Here is a 16188-nt window from a genome sequence, read left to right on the forward strand (position 1 = left end):
GAAGAAAGATCTGCTTTAAAAAATGCACCATGAAATCTTTGTAGTGGTATGTGCTATTTACTATAGGGGATATGTTGTGTGCAAGTGGACAAGCCTTTGGAATGTACTCTTCTGAGTGCTAACAGTGATCTGTGTTTTCAGGCTGTTTATATTGCCTTAATCCCATTGACATCAATAAGTTTACTCCTCATTTATTCTGGGTTGAAAGAGAAGTGAATTGGGACTATTGTATGTTTAGGAGACATTGTTGCAAACCATGTCCCATTCTTGAGTCACAGTGGGGGGGGGGAGAAGTGGTTCATGGGGTACACAGAGCTCAAGGAATTATTGGGGTTTTTTCATGTTGGCATATGAATGTAACTGAAAAAGGTCACAGGAATGGTAGAAAAAATTTGCATCTATGTGTCCATGAAAATCTTACTGTATGCTTGTAAACTACAAGATAAGGTACAGATTAAAGAGTTTGGAGATAATTTAACAGAAAAATAATCAATTCATTGCCTTTAGCTTGAATGTTAGAGTTCCTAGGCACCTTATGAAGAATTTGTGTATTCGATCATTTGCATCCTTGAAAACCTTTTTAGCATTCACATAGGAGGCAGTTGTGAAAACACTGAATGCTTCAAAGATCTGTTCTCTGCCTTTGCTCCATTATTTTTCTGCCCTTGCTCCTGTTCTTTGCTGTTTCTGAACAAATTCTTGTCACTTTACCCCACTGTATCGTACTGTGGTGCAGAGCAGCTGTAACCACCTGCCCACAATGCCAGAACTCCTTGCCTTTGGTAGAAATGGTACTACTTTTCTATTGAGGACAGCATGACATCTTGGAGGAAGGAAGCACCTACCTAAATTAATTTTCTTGTCTGTGATTTCAAAGTGAGAAATCTGCTGATGGCTTTTACATGCAGTCTGACAGATTAGGAGGACTGTAAAATACAGGTATCTCTGCCCCCTCTGACCAGTTACATTCTGGTTTTCAGATTATATACCATTAATTCTTCACATTTTGCATACCAAGCTAAGAAGTACCAGTACTGACTAGCATCAGTATGAACGGGGACCATCTGAGGAGAACTACAGATGACTTCAACCGTGGAACTACATCAGCAAAAAAATGAATGCTGACCTCATCATTTGAGTTCCAGAATAATTTTGATTATGTAAACAGCACCTGTGAATCACAAAGTGAATAAGATGAAATTATTTGACAATTCTTACATGCTTACAAGTATTGCTGGGTCAGGTACTGGTATACAATGAGAGATGGAGAAAAAAGCCATTTACGTGAAAGTCAGCAAAATGTCTGCTTAACTCTAAAACTAATGCTAAACATCAGATTTCAGCAAGAGTATCTGATTACTCTCTTAATATTTCGTGTTCATTCGAATGTTCTGGATTGTCTTCTTGTGCCCAGCAATAGGGTATTACAGACTTTCACCTTCATAGACTCCAGAGCGTGAGTATATTTTCAGGGTTGCCTAGTTTGGCAGCATCAGGATGACTGCTCTAGAAATACAATGATGTCTGTCTCCTGTAGTGGCTGATTTAAAACCTTTGCCATTAGCAATGACCCCTCGGTGAGTGAAGTGTGTAGTTGATACAGGTGTTCACTGTACTAACAAAAGCATTTTTAGGCTCTGGGACTATCTGCTAAGATTGAGTTCATGTAGTTTTCTGCACATGGCAAGATCCTTTGTCCAGCACAGATATACAAACCCTAAATTAACTGTAGAATTATAAATAGGCCATAGTTACAATACATGAGGAGAGAAACCTCATTTTGTCCTCTTGTATTGTGCAATCACTGTTACAGAAAGTTATACACTGCGTGTTTTACACTTCTTCCGAAATACATGATCCTCCTCACTGAAGAGCTCACTGGGAGTTGAGGACACTCAGATGGTAAGGGAAGTGTTGAGCACCTTGCATGACTGCATCGCAGATGGGTTTGACAAACCTTGACCTATGTGAAATATTCATATAGAAATGTTTCCCTGGAAAATTACACTTATTTCTATGCATCTGTTGGATGTGAGGAAATGCTGTGATTTAAACAAGCTGCTTCTTTAGCCAGAGGCTTATTTCACTATTGTACTAGATGCTATGTTATGCTGTAGTGCAGCAGGGAAGTTAAAATACAAAAAAGAATCAAGAGAAAGTGATATTTGTGACGATGTGTCTGTTTGTCTGCACATCATCTGCAGGCTGTGGATTTGTTAGTTTTTCAGTCAGTAGAACTGTTATATAAATAATGCATATCAGAGCTGGTCACACATGGTCTTCTCACTTGCACATGTACGCTGTGAGTACTGTCTGAGCCAGAGAGGAATAAGTGCAACCAGACCTCCTCTGCCTTCTCTGTAAATCAGCTTTTAAAAAACAGTGTCAGACACTTGTGTTGTCATGACAGTCCACATCCCGTCTAAAAAGATGCATTAGCGTGGTTATTGTGAGGTTTTCAGGTGGTGTGGGTGCTGTTCCTGACCCAGACATCATCTTCTGCAGGACTTGAGGCAAGTCATTTCACCTTCTGTGGTTTCTGTTTTCTCAGCCAGGAGGAGTGAGCTGCAGCTTGCTTCAGAAAGCAGGTTGCAGATTTTCTGGTGTTCCCTTCCTGGAATGCCACTGTCAATAAAGTCCTTCCTTACTGATGCCCAAGACATGCTTGGTCCCGCTGTGGAGGACAGTCCTTTAGATGACAATTAAAGTGATGTCTCTCATCCCCTGCAGCCATTGAACATCCTGTAGCACTGTTTGCCTGTCTTTGGCAGGGTTGGGTGGCTTCTTTCTGCTACCGTGATGTTCTCCTAATCTTTCATCATATCACTACTCTTTGTTCCTGCCTGTAAAAGCTGTGGAGTGTTACTGTGTGATGTGAAACAGATGCTGCCTTCCATCACAGAGAAGCTACATTTTGTTATTGATGTAACAGGGGCTAGTGCAGCCCTTAATGGCAGGGGCTTGAGGGGAGAGATCCAGCTACATGTTCATGCTCCTCCTTTGTGCAGTTGATAACAGTTCTGGCAGGAGGTGGGAGCGGAGAAGGGAAACATCACAAAGCTTTATGTGCAAGACTGTCACCATCTCTGCCTGAAGGATCTTCCAGTATTTCATCGTGTCTAGACTATATGTACTGTGTTATCTTGTTTAGAAGCCTTCTTTATCACAGGATAAAATTACAAAGCCCAAATCCTTTTTTGTTTTGAACAGTAATGGTCATCATTATCTTAAGAATGAACAAGCCAGGCTGATGCTTATGAACCAGAAGAATAGCAAGGAGTGGATGCACACCTAACATTTGGAGCTGGGCAGATCATTTAGTCTTCAAGCCTGTCATGATGATTAATCAGCTAGGAAAGACTGTGAGCCTTTTGCTTATACCACTGAGGATTTGCTTACACTGCCAATAGATCCACTTTCTGAGTCAGTTTACCAGCCTAAATAAATGTCCCTCAGTTTTCAAAATAAGTCAAGTTCCCAAAGTGTTAGGAAATTTGCTTAAAGCCATAAGATTGTATTTAAGCAAAAAGAAACAGATAATCAAAGTCTAAAATCTAGTTTCTGAGACCTTGGTGTACATAGAAGACCTCTTCTCAAGATTGCCTCTGCAATGATGTTTCTTATAGGCTAACTCTGGAAATTGAAGCTGGTATTCTTGCATAGCTGGTTGGCATCAGAGCTTGGAATTTAAAGAAAAATGTCTAAAACTACAAAATGCATTACAAAATAATCACTTCATTTCCCCTGAATTCAACTGGCAAAGCTGTTGAACTCCTGCAGGCATGGTAATGACTTTGTATGACCCATGAAATTTGACTGAAAACCCTTCTTCATTAGCAGTTGGTTGCCTTTGTTATAGTTTTGCTCCTGGTATCCATAAGATCCACTAGTTTGCCTTTATGAATAATACCATGACAGCCAACAAGCAGTTTCTTTTCCTTTTAAACATGGGTTTCCACTGGTAAATATATTACGTACTAGTTCACTCGTTGGTTATTTGCTGGCTTGCGATTGATTGTATCTGCCTCCGCTTTTTGAAGCAGCCAGTAAACAAATGAAATGCATTTTTGGTGTGTCCAAGGCAACTTGATTTTAGAGGATGCAGAGCACCTGCATCTTCTCTGGATTTCAATGGAGTTTTTTTAGAGTATTTATAAAGCATTTTTATTTTTAGAGCATTCAGAAGGAGTTGTTTTGAGGGTATGATTTCAGCAAAATCAAATGGCGGTTGGAAAGTCCGGGGGAGTAGAGTGGGCTCTCAGACTTTTTATCACCAATAAATTTCACCTCTGATCTCTGTGTAGCCCCTGGGAATGAAAAGTGCCTTTGGAATTGTGTGTGGTTTTCTTTCGTTCCACTGAGCTTTCCCACTGAAATTTTCTGTGTTGCATCTGTGTCTTTGTAAAGCTTAATGCAATGGCAAAGCAAGAGACCGCCTCCTTTCTGAGGAGCAGACTCAAGCATACAAGAATACAGCCCTGTTTTTGTGTGTTCAGAATGGGTGCAAACTTGCCACCTTATTTATCACCAGGATTTCTAACCTTAATGCCATGTCCCATAAATGACTTCTCCATAATAATATTTATCAAAGTATTTCTGGTCTAATTTTTCATGCTGAGCTTGTTGTCTAAAAATTTCTCTTGAAAGAATCTTTTTAAAGATTTTTCTTTTGAAAACATATTAATGACCACATCAAACAGAGATTCATGTTGCCGTTGGTTTAATTACCAGAAGCCCTCAGGGAATCTCAAAACTCACTGTTCCTATAATTGCTTCTCTCCCTTTCTCTTCCCTGCTCTTTTTCCCCTTCCATGTTTGATTGCTGCAGAAGTCATCATATGGTTATTAATTTTTTAAGCTCATTTAAAGTACAAAGGAGTTTATGTCCTTTTTTGCCCATATAGTAAGTATCAAATCATAATTAATGAGTAGATTATAGCTGATAAAAAAGGAACTGACCAAAAATATGTATTAAAAAAAAAAAAAAAACAAACATGAAGTCAACTTGTTTTTAACATTTTAAGCAAAAAGCAGATAGTGTTGCCCTTCCCTACTCATGCCATGCCATAAAATCAGATCCATAACTTGTGGATGTGTCTCACTTTCTATTCCAACCAGAAAACCTGGTACACCTAGTCTGGCTTTACTCCCTTTGAAAAGGAGTGTGGATGCCTTAGTTGGGTGAAGTGTGAAACACAACATAAGCGATGCTGACCTAACGATGTGATACATGGCATATTTGCTTTAGAAAGAGCAGCAGCCTCAAATCTGTTTTGAATTAGGAAAAGAGTTTGAGAGAAAGACAGGAAAAAGAGAACCGTTTCATAGCAGGCATCTGAAAAATAACAGTTTGGAGGAAGGAGGGAAAATTGTCAGGCAAAACCTAACAGTTAAAGCTGAAAAATGTATTTCTAACACTGGGGATTATGACTGTATATCTTATTCTTTGTTTTTTTAAAAATAAAATCTTGGCAGCTGAAGCGCATACTATGATGATCCAGAACAAGAACAGCTACTCAATGGTGAAATTATCAGCAGTACTCTGGCAAGAGGTTATTAGTCATAGTCCCAGTATCATACGAGAGCCAGAGCCAAGGATTCAAGAAGCAAAACATTCCCCTTTGGAGAGAGGTCAAGATTAGTCACCTTTGTTTTCTTTAATTGGTGAGGGTGGTAGGGGGTGGTTGGGGTTTATTTTGTTATGAAGGAAAGTTTGGGAAATGTTTTTATGCTAGTTAGGTCTTTTACTGTTTTTATTAACCCTAAAAGTGTTGTAAATATGCCACTGTTCCACACTGGAAATGAGAATCTACAGCTAGGAGAAAGCTGTTGTCTGATAGCCAAACTTCTGACGACAAAAATATGGAGTGATATTCAGAGGCTGTACTGCTGTGATTAAACCAGCAGAAAGAGTCCTCCAGAGGAAAGTACCATGGGGAGTTTTCTTCACATCGGTGGAACTGTAGCATCTGAAATATAAGTGCCTGTTAGCTAAACAGAGAGTCTTTCTTTCCTCTGCAGATAGGTATCAGGGTGCTCAACCATAAGGACCCAACACAGGAATGTTTTGCTGAACAAGAATGTGATTGAGAGTGAGAAAGCAATCAGTTTTCCAACTTTCTGTGTCATTAAAAAACAGATAAGTGCTTTGAAGTTTTCTTTGAGATTTGAAGATCTGCTCAGGACAGGGAAAAGATTTTTAAGGTTTTGTTAGAGCTCCTCTTTCCAAGTTGAAGCTGTTTAGCGTATCTGAAGGTAGGCCATTAACTTTACTGCCTCAGTTTTCCCCACTTTGGGCTAGCAATGATGGTAGATATCTACTGCAGTGTTCTACTGTATAGGTACACAAAGATTCACACAGTGCTTTGGATATAAGATGCACTAATGACTGCCATTTATTCTATAACCATAATCAAACTATTGCATAAAAGTAAGGGGCTTTTTTTTTTCCCCCTGGTTTCTGTGATCAGTACTTCTGTTATATTTCTTGTTATCTCAAGCCTGTTTGACATCCTCCATAAGGCTGGTTTTCAATTTAGGCATAATTTAGGATACCATTTATGATGATGGTGCTAGATAGATGTCCATTGATACTTCTGGATACATAAACTTCTCATACTTTTGGTATCATTGACTCACTTGTAAGGAAAGAATCCCTCTCTTCTTGCCAATTTATGTCTTATTTTAAAATGGAAGACATTATTTTAAGATGGAAGACAGTTGTGTCTGGTCAAAGAGATTATTTCCTGAAGGTGGGACTCTGGTAAATGAAGACAAGCAAATTCTTAAAAAATTCAGTGTATTCAGTTAATAGAATAGGGGGATTTTATCTTCTTTAATAGCTTCTGATAAAAGTTATATTTAGAGACAAGACCCTAAACTTCACTTTCCTGGCTTCGTGCAAGGAGAGAAAAACATTCCAAGCTCCCTTGTTCATCTACTGATACTCTGTTAGTTTAGAGGAAAGGGTTAAAAAAAATAAATATCTGACCTTTGTAACATTTTAAAGAAAAAAATGCTGTATCCTGAGGCACTGCTGGGCCAAAGACTGTAGATTTTGGACACTGTCCTAACTTGAAAATTTCCATGTGTTTTAAGTCTTGTCTCATTTATCTACAAGAGTCAACCACAAATTTTAATTGCTTGGCTCTAGCCCTTTGGATGCCAGATAGATCTGTGAGTGTTGCGCATATCTGGGCATGCATTCCGTACTGCGAGGCCAACAGCATGGGCCTGGGAGCTTAGGGAGTGATGAGCTAGCAGAGGGGCTTCATGGCCCAAATCTACACCTACAGCTAAAGAAAGATTCTCAGGAAAAGCTGATTTCCAATTGCTTGGGTGTTTTATATAAGCCAAATATTTTTCCAAGAAGTTGTTAATAGCAGCAACAAAAGCACTGAACTGAGGCCACCATTCTCAGCTCTCTCTTCAAAACTAGCAGCCATATCTAGTCTCTGCTTCTTACCATTTCCTCCAGCCACATCCATCACGGTCCTCATTTCTGTCTTGACTAGCAACATTTTAGACCATCCCTTTCCAACTTCTTTTTTACCCTCAGGGAAAAAAAAGGCCTTTCTGAAACCTCTCCACTTCTAAAGTAAGCACTGCCCCAAAAATTTTCCACCTGTTGAGGTCTCGTACTCTTTAACAGTCCATAGGCAAATGTATTTCACTCTCCCATAACTTAATTCTTCCATCTGCCAGCATCCTGCTGACCTTCTTGCTAGAAGGAGGGGTATATATTCATCTTACTTGGCTTTCTTTAGTCAGGCAGCAAGTTACATCCAGATAAATTTATGAAGGTGACATGTAAAAACCAAATCAACTTCTGTGTGTTTGTAACTTTTCTATTTATATCTCTTAATTCTTAAGATTTTAAAGGAATTTCTCTCTCATATAAACACAGAATCTGTTGTTGCCACTTGTTTCTTTGTAGGTCTCATTTAATAGTTCCTTTTGTAACTAAAGTTTTGCCTGCTGCTGATCTGCAACATTTACTCGCATAAGGATTATGTTTATAGGTTGTAAGTAAGTGGCTGGAAATAGTCAAAGGTAGCTGTGAAGGTTTCTGTTTTATTGTGTAACATCTTCTTCAACTACTACTGTTCCTGAAGGCTGTATCTTCATTTTCATTTGGGGAAAAAATGGCAGTATTCTAAAAGTGACAGTTATAAAAACATGCTGCCAATATTCTGTGTTTGGTAACATATATGCTGTATTTTATATTACTTATTTAATCACATATTACTGAAGAGGCTTTTTCATATCAGTTTTTCATGTTTTGACCTGTCAGAGCATGTCTCTTACTATTGTCGTTTTCAAATAGAATCCAAAGGAGATGTATAAGCTGAAAAATGGCGTTATGATTGTAGTCTACACTCTTCTAAGAATCATGAAAATCCGCATGAAAGAAATGGAGCTGAATGGATAGTTAACCAGAGATGTTGTATTTCCAGAAACTTTGAGAAAGCGTTTGAAAGAAGATGGTTTTCTTTGGGGAAAGGGACATTTGGAAAGGAAAAATAATTCTCTGCAGTATAGTTACTTGCTTATCAAAATTTCTTTCCCAATTCTAGTGAAAAGAAAGAATGCATAAATCAACGCTGCCATTTCTTCCATTTCCTATAGTTTGAGCACCTGGTACCGTAGAGCTTGTACTGCACAATCAGGACAAAATTCTTCAGACAAAAATTACTTTAAAATACCACAAGTGTTATAGTCAGTAATCAAATGGCCACATGCTGGTGTTACCAGTTTGTTTTACTTCCCAACATAATTAAGAAAAATGTGTGACAAAACTGAGTTTCTATGTGGTGCATTAGGAATTTAGTATGCTAAGTCAAGCCCTCTTCGATAGCAGTTCACTGATATGAAGGTAACTTTTTGGAGAAACGGAGCCAGCGAGTAGCTTAAAAATCCTGGGGTTTTTCTGAAATCTGACCCTGACTCAATGACTCAGAATTTTCTTCCCAGTCCCAAGACATCACCCTCTGTTGAAAGCACAAGCAGCACACCCTGCTTAATCAGCAGCCATTTAAGGGTTACTACTACAAAAAAAAAAAAGTTTTTTTTTACACTTTTGAGAACGGTAGAATAAATATTTACTATAAAAATACCAAATAAGATGACACAAGCAACAGTCTCAGTTTACTGAAAAAACAGAACCGTTTTTAGTATCTCAAAGCGAAGAAGAGTTTGGCACTGATAGCTTTATGCAAGAGAGCTGATTTTAGGACACAGCGAGTAGCAAGTGCCTTTCTTTCCAAAGATGCTTTTTGTCTTAGTGTTATCCATTTTATTTGTCAGTTGAGACAGTGGTTACAGTGTTCATATATTTTCATTGACTAGAAAGTGACTCGTCACATGCAACCCTCAAAGCCCATTAATTTTGTTCCTCAGAAACTCAGCCTTTATATTTTTCTAACAATGAGTAATCTTATAGTAGAGGCAAGTGTTTTCTCACTGGCTCCCCTCCCTCTATCTTTCCCCCAGACACCACACACATACTCCCTTCTTTGGCCAACTCTCAAGAGAAAGCACAGACAGTCTGGAGAACAAATCTTCCTTCATGCAGATTACATTTGCCTATAAACACCTCAGCAATTGGTATATGACCTCCAGCAAGACTGCTGCCTAATCTCTGGCAACAAAATAAACGAATCGAAGCCAGAAGCTTTGATAAGGAGATTTGTAAGAATCTGGGATCTTGGGTACTGTAAATGGAAGGAAGACCTTTCCCATGATTTTTGAAGAATCATGTACCTGAAGAAATTTTCCTTAATAATACTGATATTGTTGGTCCCTTCTGCCACTATTATAGAGAAATGTTTAAAGTAAATCCTCTATGAAAATTCCCACACCTATCCCTGAGCTTGTCTAGCAAGCCACTTCTAACATCATATTTCTTCCTGTCTACAGGGCCCTCAAAACTAAGGCATTAACTATTAGAAATATCAAGATACCAAAATGTGTAGAGGCTGAGCAAGGAGAAAACCCAGGGAAGCTGCCTCTGAAGCTTCCTCAAATGTTCTCAAGATTTAAATAGGAAGGATCCCACCAAAGAAAAATGTGATTTATAACCATACCCTCATTTGCGGAACACACACTTTTTTCAAGTACCTCTTGATAGTGATACTGTCCTTCTTGTACATCAGAGGCCCATGATGACAGTAGAAGTTGCCTTCTTGTGGCTTTTACTTCTCTCTTTAAAATGTCTTATACTTTAAGCAGATACCCCTTTGGCAGAACTGAGGATGGGGGCCCATTGTCCCATTGCCATCTCATTTGCAAATCTCATCTTTTCTGATCCCAGCCCCAAGAAGCATGAGCAGAGCAATGTAGAGAAATCCAGACTGCTCCTTCTTTTGTAATATCCAAAGAATATGTTGCTATTAGGGATTGACAATTCAGTCCAATATTGATCCAGAGCCTGCTGAAGTCACTGGAAGTCTGTGATTGCCAAAACTACCACTGACTTCAGCGTGTCTTGGAGCAAGCCCTTCACGGGCAGAGAACTCCCTGGGAAATGGCTTGCTTTATTGGAAATCAAAACTGATTAAACAACAGTCAAACACAACTAGCTATCTGGACTTCCCTCCACAAAAGCTTTGTGGCTTTTGTTCCTTCCTAATAAGCAGGAACATGAAAGACAAAGGTCTTTACTTTTTATCTCATATGGCCCAGCGAAATAGCAGTCAGCTTCTGCGTCTGCTTCTGTGGGCCTCCTGCACTCCACAGCTGCAGCAGCCAAACCTTGTTCCCTAGAAAAAATCAGACAATTATCCCTGGGAATTTATTTCCCAGCAAGAATATTCATATCTCACTTCTCTCCAGTACTTCATCACCAAGATGCGCAGCTGTTGAAGGACTATCCAGATCTCAGTCCAATCTACTGTCATGTTCAATAGCTCATCTCTCCAAGAGTTTCATAAATGCACATTTTCCAGATATATCTTTGGTCTGTGTTTCCTCTGGTAATCCCTGCATGGAATCACAAATTCAGAAGTATGTATATATAAATCCCCTAGTTAGTTTAGAATAATCAGCAAAAAGACATTTCTTGTTAAAGAAAAGTTGCCCTTTGGACTCTGACGAGAGCTGTTCATCTGCAGTCTTCCACTACAGTCCTTCCAGCACAGCTGTCTCAGAAAGCAAGTGATACCTGCACAGTGGAGGATGGAGGAATGAGAGATTTTTGCAGGCTTCACTAGCACTGACTTGTACCGTTACATGTGGATGATCATGAGTTTGCCATCTGTGATGGGCACCATTTGGGCAAAGCATGCCTTTTTGTAAGGGAGTGAACAAATAGTGATGGAATGAAAACCTGATGATATGCTTAATTTTCCATCTGTATTTCCTTCTAGAAATCTTGAACTTACATGTTCTTCAGCTTCCTCATTTGAAGAATCTCATCTTTCAACAGCCATTTCCACCCAGAATTACTAGTGTTTCATGTACCATCTAGGGTGCTTTGCCTCATGTTTTCAAAACCAGCTGCAAAGTATAAATCTCTGGCACCTCATATTTTTAAATCACTGTATCTGCTTCCCTACCAGTTGTACAAAGTGTTTGAAAAAAACCCAGCATTTTCTCTACGGTGGAAAAACATTTTAGTCTCTGCTGAAATCCTCCAGGTTTGTTGATGTTTTACTCAGCCTTACTGTCTTTTACTATCCTGTGTGATACTTGGATGACAGCCAGGCACATATAAATCGCTCCCACTCATGCTCTCTCTGGTGGTTTTATGTGCCTTTCACTACTTTCTAGCAGATATTTTAGGCAGCAATTTATTCCTATTACCTTTTTTTTGCCTGCTTACTTTTTTCCCCCTTTTTAAAACATATTACATCTTTTTGCCTAGAATTTGCTTAGTGTTTTGGGATCCCTGTGGATCAACAGGTCAGAGACTATGACAGCAAAATTGAGGCTTTCTCATTGTATTTGTAGAAGGGAGAAGAAGACCATAGGGCAGACTCCTACTGTGCAGTTTCAATATGTGCCATGCCAAGGGGCAGAGAGCGGGCAGGACTTCAAAGCTGGAAGTACCCATCTTCCCTTCGAGACAGCTCTCTCAGTGTATTGGAGTCAGCAGAGAAAGGAGGCTTCCCATAAGGGGGGTGATACAGATTATTCCTAGAGTGGAAACTGCAAGAAGCCAGAGACTGAATCTGTGGTGCTCCTAGAAATATTTCAGTCTTGATTTTCTTCTGAATACCATGAACGTACACCAAATAGAATCTAAATTTTGGACAAATCCATAACCTAGCCTCTATTAGATATCCTGATTTTTCATTATATTTTCTTGTAAAGATTACAAGAAAGAGCAATAAAAGCAAAAAAGATGAATTAAATCATTTAAGGAGCTTCTGTCTGAAAGCAGAAGAAAATGAGCATTACGGATTCAGACTGAACCTTCCCCTGCAGCACCCCAGATGGAAAATTAGCTTTGACCCATCTTAGAAGAGTTTCTGTCTTACTGTGAATCATGTCATTCAAATGGCAGTCCTAGTGAACACTGTCTTTGGCAAGGTGAGAGCGTAGAACTGAACCATGCCACACTTCCAGCCCTTGCCAGAGACCCCAGCTGCTGTACACTCACAGCAGCAAAAATATCTGTGGGCATTTTGTGGCCTGAGCTGGTAATTGGGCCCAAATGTAACAAAGAGCATCAGTCAATCCTAGCTTTGAGTTGATTAGATCACTGCAACTAGAGCAGATACTTACTAGAACATATTGATATTATTAAGGCATATAAGCATGTTAAAAGTTTATCATGTTTAAAAAAAAAAAAATATGACCACAATAATAACAAAACCCCCCACAGAAACTCAGTTCTGGGACTTAGTTCTCAATCCCAGCACATCTCTTTAAAAGCTTATTTCTCATGTGTTCATCCAGGTATAAAATGAGTCTCAAAGCACATACCAGAGGTATTAACAGGCTTGTCCTCATCCAGCTCTGAGCTGTTGCATTAGATTTCTGATGTTGTTTGGTGAACTGTGAATCTATGGTGTCTTCACGGAGATTGTTCTGATCCTCATTAAGAAAATTGTCATTTTAATATTGCATTTGTATCTCACAATTTGTTGCAATTTTCTCACTTGCTGCTACTAAACAAATCTTTCCTTTGCCTTCCTAGGTTACACAAATGGACCAGAAATTGAACCTCATTACAGATATGCTGCATCATCTGGTTTCCTGTCAGCAAGGGGATCAAGGGAACAACAGAACATCTCAGAGAGGCAACAATGTCAATTCGGATCTTTTCCTCCCTAATAACACCCTGCCAACCTACGAGCAACTGACAATACCAAGGAGAAATGAAGATGATGTATCCTGATGCGTTATAAGTCTGGGTGGGGTTCTTCCCACCTTTCTCTTTTAAATGGGACTCAATGTTGAGAACCTGGAAGGAATTAAGTTTATCAGCCATTCAAGAAAACACACAACTACTGTATCTATACCACTAGTCTCAAATACCTTCTTCTAAAGCCGCTCGTAATAGCGAAAGGATTGCCAGGCTGTCTTCTACCGGGCAAAACCTACTGAAGCTCCACATTGATTTTGTTCATGAACAAATGATCACAACTCATTATTTCTTAGAAAGACCAAAAAAGACCAGAAAAAAAAAAAAAAAAAAGGCAAAATGACAAGGATTTAGAGCTCCTTTAATAATAATAATAGTAATAATAATATTCTAATAATACTTGAACTTAGATGGAAAAAGTGCATTCTGTTTATGAATCTGCAGATAGCAATATATTTCTACTACTAAGGTTTTTTAAACAAACTAGGATAACTTATGTTGTTTTTATTTTATAAACGTACACTAACATTCTAGAGAATGAGAAACCACATACTGAATGATTTTCTTTTTCTGCTTTATTTTAACATTGCTACATAAACAGTTATCAGATAATGACCAGATTTTTTAAATCTGTTTTTCTTCAGGGAGGAACTAATCCTTAATCTGGAACAATACTATTTATAGTGGAAAGAGCTATAGATTTTTTAAGATATCAGTTTTTCATGGGGAGATGATAAAGTATTACATAGAAAAAATCATTCTGCTCTCTAGAAAATTCTTGCCAAAGAATTTATATATAAATAGAAAACACAGTGGTCTGAATGTACTTGTCCTGAAATAGCTTCTTAAAAAGAAGGCTACTACTTCTTAAATCTACTGGGTTTTAGCAAGAATAGTAGTGGGTCACCAAGAATAGTACAAGAGGCTGAAGTGACTGGACTTTGCTGGTCCAGTGCTTGAGCTGGCCATTTACTGAACATCCATAATCCTCGCAGGAATCAAGGCTTCAGTTCAGGAAAGCATCTCTCACCCAGACAGCATCTATGACAATTTGAACAGTTTCCTGAATAATGTCTTGAGAAATTCAACTCCCTACAAGAGTCATTTGGTATTGAAAAGTGCCAGCTCTAACTTAGAGGACCAAGGGCCTCAGCTACAGCCCATGGGGCTGAACCACATTACCCCACATGATAGTTAAAATAAAGCCAGCAGTGTTTGGCTCAATGTGATTTTTCACATACATAATGTGCAGGATTTGGGATTTGATTACTAAGGTTAAAATCCACCCCTTGCAAATAGTCAGCACCAGTACCCTATCAGCCCTGCTTTGAACGTGGAACGTCCTTAAAGCTGACAGAGTATCAGGAAAAGCTGTTTAGTCCAATGTGGTGGTGGTGGTAGTCCGTACTGCTGGTGAAAGAGGGAGATGTAGGCAGATTGATCAGCTCTTGCACTTTGAGCATCATACGCATCCAGTGCACCCTATTCCCCTCACTGCAGAGCCTGTACCCCACAGCGATCTCTCTCCCTCTCCTGGAAAACTGACATCCTAAAGCCTCATAATTTCGCACAGCAGTTAACATCACCTGTCTTTAGTATCTTTGAGCAGTGTGAAATACTGATGTGTAATGAACTGAGACAGCAGGGAACCTTCGCATAGTGCTGCTCATATTCTGGCCTTTCTTAACATTTCATCTCTTTCACTTGGACTGCAGAGAAAAGTATACTGTATTTAACTTTACAGATTATGTTATAATTATCCAGCCTCACTGCTGTACAGTAGGTAAATGTTAAGGGTGTAGAAATTTACAGGCATAAACAGGAATTGTATCTGGGCATTATGTTTTATAAAAATCAAAATTATTGTCATGATTTTGAAAATTTTTTAAACGAGATTCACTGTAATTTCAGGTTATCAATCAGCCTGTTAACTTCCTAATAAAATACAGGACAAGAGTGCCATGTCTTTTGGTTATTCTAAAATCCAGACACTTGATACACACAGGAAAGCTGGTGGCTTTGCATTTCTAGGGGTGTTGTGTTAACCAGAAAATGCATCCATTCCTATCTGCTTCTTCTCAAGACCATACCTACATTTTCTGTTTGGCAGCTAATCTTGGTAATAACAGACTGGCTTAGTAAATATTTCATCTGAAAGATAATTTCCCTTTCTTGATGTGTCATTTGATCTATACCCATCCAAAAAGCACTGTTACCAGTATCCTGGTATATCCAAGTATAACCAGATTTTACAGATTCTCAAGGCTGGAAGTCTTGTCATGAAGTCAGTGATCCTCTCCTGGGCCCAACTGATCCTATCAGAAAGAACCCTAGCTCTGAGACCTGCTACTTCAACTCTGACAATCCACCTCACCCTAAGAAAAAGATGATCCATTTTCCCAGCTGAAGAGGGATGTCATAGAATGAGCCACCCAAATTTGCCATGCAGCTGACTGGAGCTAGCCATCCCCAAGTGCTCACCAGAGACAGGTCTGACCTCTCTGACTGGAGGACTGGACTGGATTTATCTTTCCTGCTGAGGCTTCATATCTCAGTGACTTCTCCTGGAAGTAGGTAGCTCAGCATCTTTCTTTTACAGAGCATTGTGGAACAGCAGCATCAGGAAGATGAGCTGAACAGTCTAACACTGGACCAGCCTGAAGTAAGCAGCATACAGTGAGTACGTGTTTCTGCTGAAACCTTATCTGCTGGTGTCTGCTGTTCTTCCAAACGGTCCAGGCAGGGTTTTTTTAAGTGGGTAGGAAATGTTTGTAAATAGCTTGAAGGGGAGCAAAGAAACTGTAAGATAGGCAAAGCCTTGACTTTATCATTTTCTACCCTGTTTTTGTAAACTGTTGAAATAAGGCATCTGACACTGC

General features: G+C 39.1%; 1 protein-coding gene across 1 annotated transcript in view; it reads left to right on the top strand.

Moving 5' to 3' along the window:
- The window catches only part of KCNQ1 (potassium voltage-gated channel subfamily Q member 1), a 350628-nt gene extending 335361 nt beyond the window's left edge, over positions 1–15267 (top strand). Inside the window, exon 16 of the mRNA XM_030483351.1 lies at positions 13142–15267. Coding sequence (XP_030339211.1) covers positions 13142–13342 — 201 coding nt within the window. The 3' untranslated portion in view covers positions 13343–15267. The remainder of the gene's footprint in view (positions 1–13141) is intronic.
- The last annotated feature ends 921 nt before the right edge of the window (positions 15268–16188 follow it).

Source organism: Strigops habroptila, chromosome 4, assembly GCF_004027225.2.
Source record: "Strigops habroptila isolate Jane chromosome 4, bStrHab1.2.pri, whole genome shotgun sequence".
NCBI classification, from domain to species: Eukaryota; Metazoa; Chordata; class Aves; order Psittaciformes; family Psittacidae; genus Strigops; species Strigops habroptila.